The 5,453-nt window shown below is 30.5% G+C and overlaps 1 protein-coding gene across 1 annotated transcript in view; it reads right to left on the bottom strand.

The window, feature by feature from the left end:
* The window catches only part of LOC117175489 (calsenilin), a 149,479-nt gene extending 144,442 nt beyond the window's left edge, over nt 1–5,037 (bottom strand). Inside the window, exons 1-2 of the mRNA XM_033365194.1 lie at nt 5,003–5,037; nt 1,681–1,892 (exon numbers count right to left, since the gene is read on the bottom strand). Of these exons, the coding sequence (XP_033221085.1) occupies nt 1,681–1,892; nt 5,003–5,037 (247 nt within the window). The remainder of the gene's footprint in view (nt 1–1,680; nt 1,893–5,002) is intronic.
* Between the last annotated feature and the right edge of the window lie 416 nt (nt 5,038–5,453).

Below are 5,453 nucleotides of genomic sequence, written 5' to 3'. Positions count from 1 at the left end.
GGCGCATACTTTGAATAAAATATTTGTTATCATTCTCTTGAAATAAATGTGTTTTTTTCTTGAAAAAATACCGGTTTCATATGTATACACCTGGTATATGCAATGAGTTTAAATAACGTACTTTGTTTAAAAAGCTCATATGTTTTTTTTGTTTAATAACAAATTAATTCCGAACGAAAACCATGTTTTGCCAACTTCGATCAGTGGGACGGTCATCGAAAACATTTTGGTTGAAATAACTTGTCGCGAAAAAGTTTTTCACCAGACTTTTTGCTGCTGTGCTCCATTTATCGGCCTTTATTCCTAAGCAGCTAGCTAGCAGCGGCAAAGAGCAATGTATATTTTGTCTTACGTTCCGACCACCCTTTTTTTATCGATAGATTTTTCCGGCTGGACAATAATTCTACGCAAAAAAAGCAAATCAAATTTTAAAGTTTTGCTGAAAACTGCTTGGATGTGTATATAAGATTTCCGAAGATTTGAAAGGCAATGCAAAATTTTGGAAGATTTCGTAAAAATGTCAAAGCTTTTTAAACATTTCGAAAGGTTTCTAGAAAGTTAAAAACTTTTTTTAAGATTCCTGGAAAATTTTTAAAATCACTTTTCATTGAAAAAAAAAGATTTTTAGAGAATATTTAAAGAGATTGCAAATCATTTCAAAAGATTTCTTGAAAAGTCGAAAAATAATCTAGAAGATTTGATGGAAATTTTTAAAATGTTTACAAAGTTAAAAATTTTAAGGAATAATTTAGGTCAATAGTCAATGGTAAACAAATTTTAATTTATTACTATTACTATATTTTTACAATAGTCAATAAAAAATCAAACAATAAAATAAAAATTTGTAACATATTACTGCTATATAGTTAGTTTAATAGTATAGTAACGATAGATCACGATTTGATTTTTAAAACATTTTTGCTAAAAAATGGAAAAATTAACATAAAAAAAGTGCTTCGTGGCGGATTTTAATTTTTGTTGGAAAAGACTTATATTGTCATCAGAAAACATATTCTATTAAAACATTGTGGGTGGTCGTCAGTTGGATTTAAATTTTATAAACCCACCTTGAATAACGAGTTTTTAACCAAATCGTTGAATTTTCAAGAAGCTAATAAAATTAAGTGTAACTTCAGTTTATCGATAATTCGTTGTTTCTCCCAGGTTGTTTTTGACATTCCCTGAGCAATTTTTAATTCCCTGACTTCCCCTGAATTTCTGGCATTTCCTGACCTGTAGCAACCGCGAATTTATTATGGATCATAGTCAAGTTGCGGATCGAAATATGGACATTGAGGTTCCTGAAGTTTGTTAGGACCTCCTATACTTTGTAGCAAGCATTTACTTCCCCGTTTTCCTTCTTTTCAATTAATGATTGAAAATCGCTGTTCCAGATGGTTACCTTAGAATTGGATTATGTATACTCCGTATTCGCTTAAACGGATATAATTGCTTCCCTTTCTCATAAAACTAACCGTGCTGGATATATGTTTAGATGTATCAACGAATCAGAATTTTCAACATTTTTGCATTTCAAGAATTTTCAGTTTCGCTTTAAAAATATTGCCAAATAGATAATTTACATAATATTAAAATTATGTTTTTTCATTGATTCGATAACTGTTGAATATGTATTTGTAGTTATTAACGAATAAATTATTAGTGAAGTGGATCAACTACCTTGTCGCTTTTTGTAGGAGGGGAGCCCCACCACGGGGCCGCAGCCCCCCGCGCTCCCCGCAACAGAAGAGCTGATGGTGGAAAGACAAAAGGCACCCCGACCGCCACTCCCACGAGTTTCAAGATCACGTCGTCGGCAACCAGCCCCACCCCCGCCCACTTCTCCGCTACCGCCACCCCCGGCGGATAACACCACGACGGGCCCACAAATACTTTTTCACCCCCCTTCTATTGACCTTCTCTTCTTTTATCTCCAGGAGGATTTAAATTCTTTCCCTTTTGAATATCAACACGTTTCCAGTATATCCTGAAATTTTGTTTGTTTGTTAAAAACTGCACCTTCATAATTTTGATGTTCATATGATTATATTTTTTTCCATTTACGTTTAGGACAATAATTTTAAGTTTGTTTCATTTATATAACAAGCATTTTTCTCAAGCATACCTAACCAAAGAATATTTTGGCGTTAAAATATGTAATAGATTTTTGCAAGATATATCGAATGGTTAAACGCATTTAAATAAATAAAAAACCCCACTGATCATGAACACTTTAAAAAAATTATTATTTGTGTTTTCAAAAGAAAGGCAAAGTATTTATTGCTTCAACAGATACACTAACATTTATTATTAAAGGCCACATCACAATTTTCGTAAGCAAGCCTTACTTTTTGGGAAAAGGCTTGAAGAATCCTGTCGGAACGACTGCAGTACCCGATATTTTTTATATCGATATTAGATCATATAATTGAGGAGTAAGCGAACAAAATGTGATAAATACATTTTTTGGAAAAATTCAGATAATGATTTTTTCTGTTTTGAAAATATAGTAATGATTTAAAAAATTATATTATGATTTCATATACAAACAAGAAATTTTTAATTTATATCACGAGAATATAAATAATCAGTACCATACGTCTTTACAGAATAAAAGGTGAATTCGTCCCTTTTCATTTTATTAATAACTTCAAGATAGTATTAAATTAAAATGTTTTTTCTGCATTTGATTCATTAACAGCCTGAATAGCCCATTTTTAATTTGAGTTTGATCAATGGATTTCAAACTACAATTTATCCTTAAATATTGATAAGTTGACAGAAGTGGATGTATCCTGTTTTTCACCCTTACTCCTCAGTTATATTATGTATTTTAGGGTTGTCTATTTTCCAAGGAAAAAAATTCCTATGTATTAAAACGCACTGTAAATAATGATCAAATAATCGTCAAATAATGGTCCAAATTTTTGTTATAAGTGTGTAGTCTTGAAGCTAATATAGGTATTAATCTTTTTCTTTCTGATTCTGATAGAACTTTTCGTCCTTCTTCAAAATCTGTTGGTAAATTTTAAAAACATTTGTAAACTTTTTTTTTTGGTTTTCAGATTTTTTAAAATGTAAAGAGTATACTGATACATATTTTTAGCCTAAAAAAGGAAAATTCTAGTTTTTTATCAACACGAAATTTTTTTTAGAGCTTTCTCAGAAAAATATTTTTGTTCCTTCGATTTTTTTCATATCTAATGTAGTTTTGACAAGAAATATGAATTTTCGTTTTTCAAAAGAAAATGATCTTATCTCTCCAAGGCGCAATCAGATAAATAATTGCGAGCATTAAATTTATGTGAAAGTGGTGATTATTGTCGTTTAAGCTTTTTTGAGAATATACATATTAATGTTAGAGAAATATCTTCTGAATAAAATTAGTAGTTAAGACAAAGGGGAAATCGCTAATTTTGCATTCGACTGTACGAAATTATTTGGCCCTGATAAGTCTGCTGGCAGAAGTCATAAGGAGTATGATTTCTTAAGAATAGACAAATCGATACCTGCTTGTTCAAAAAAACGTTCTTGGTGTGATCTTTTAAAATAACAACTCTAGCGTTGGTCGTCTGAGAGAAACACTCCATTTTTTGAGTTGGCCCGCGTTTTAATACGCAAAATTAAACGGCAAACCGCAGATAAGTACAGTAATTATAGTATTCTCTAACATCTCTAGTCTTTCGACATTCACGAAATTCAAGGAATTCTTGGACTTTACGTAAATTTGGGAATTTCAAGGAACTGAAATAATTCAAGGAATTCACGCGATTAAAAGATTTTATGTACACGCAGAAAAAAGCTTACTTGATTCAAATAAATATAGTACTGAATACATCTATTTAAATATTGTTTTGATAAAAGAGAATTTTTCTTATTTCAAGAAATAATTTTTTTCAAATGAGAGACTCAATTTTGTTATAAGGAAAAATTCTGTAAATGAAAAAAGATCTGATTAAATGTATTCAGTACTGCATCTGTTTGAATAAAGTAATCTTTTTCGCAGTGCATTTGAAGAAATTCATGGAATTCACGGAATTTAAGAAATTCACGGGATTCAAGCAATTCACTGAATTCAAAGAATTCATTTTCGTGAATTGCCTTTATATTCCGTGAATTCCATAAATTGCTTGAATTTCTCGAATTTCTTGAATTCCGCGAATTTCTTGAATTTCGTAAATATCTTAAATTCCGTGTATATCTTAAATTCCATGAATTTCTTGAATTCCATGAATTCCTTGAATTCCGTGAATTCCACGAATTGCTTGAATTCCGTAAATCCCACGACTTCCTTAAATTCCTTGAATCCTGTCATTTTCGTGAATTTTGTGAATTCCTTGCACTACTTGGATTTATTCATTCCGGTGAATTCCTTGATTTCTGTAAATTCCTTGAATTCTGAGGATTCCGTGAATTGCTTGAATACCGTGAATTGCTTCAATTACATAAATTTCCGGAATTCTGTGACTTGCTTAAATTCCGTAGATTCCCTGCATTCCGTAATTTACATTAATTCCTTGACTTCCTTGAATTACTGGAATTTCTCTAATTCCTTAAGATCCATGAATTCCATTAAAGAACAATATTTAAAAATATTAAACTGGAGAGTAATTAAAAAAACAGAGTTTGTTTGATTGAATGGTCAAAATCTAGTTTTTAAAAGCAGACTGGTTCTTTTAGATGACCAATGCTTAAGTGGTCGTTTCAGATGATCACTCCAGGAGAGGTTTTTTTTCAGCTGGGACCTTCCTGACACAATAGGGAAATGATATATAATATATATGAGATCACAATTTTAAAACCTAGGCTCCAGAAAAATATTTTAAGACAAAATTTTCCTTCGAGAAGGCTTTTAGTCGTTTCCTTGTCACTCAAATTTGATAAAAAAGCAATGCACATTAATACGAGGAAGGAGGAATAACTTATATCCTATAAAATAATTTCACTAAATATGGCATATATTGTAGAATATTAGAAACCTTCATATAAATAAATGACTTACTCTGTCAGCATAAATAAAACATTTGCGAAGTGCATGCTTCTATTACACCAGGAGTGACAAACATTGCTTTCATATAACCTTAATAATTCTTTCTTGTTTATATAAATATAAATATAGATATGTATATATATAATATGTATATAATCAAGAAAGAATGATTAATGTTATATGAAAGCCACGTTGGTCGCTCATAAAAAATATTTCCCTTATTGTATCCAGAGGGTCCCAGAATTTTGGTAACGCTATGAACAATACTATCTATGACTTTTACAGACAAAAAATAATATTTTTCAATCAAAAGGCAAATGAAAGATTATTTTCTTCATCAGCTACAGTTTATAATTAGAAACTATTTCTGTAAAACTAAGATCCATACCTTTAAAAAAATTCGAAAACTACACGGAGAAACATTCCAAGAAATTAATTTACCGATCTGCTCATTGATTTTATC

Source organism: Belonocnema kinseyi, chromosome 6 (assembly GCF_010883055.1).
Source record: "Belonocnema kinseyi isolate 2016_QV_RU_SX_M_011 chromosome 6, B_treatae_v1, whole genome shotgun sequence".
In the NCBI taxonomy this organism is placed as follows: domain Eukaryota; kingdom Metazoa; phylum Arthropoda; class Insecta; order Hymenoptera; family Cynipidae; genus Belonocnema; species Belonocnema kinseyi.
The sequence above is the reverse complement of the archived record's forward strand: the minus strand, read 5'-3'. Positions and strand labels throughout refer to the sequence as shown.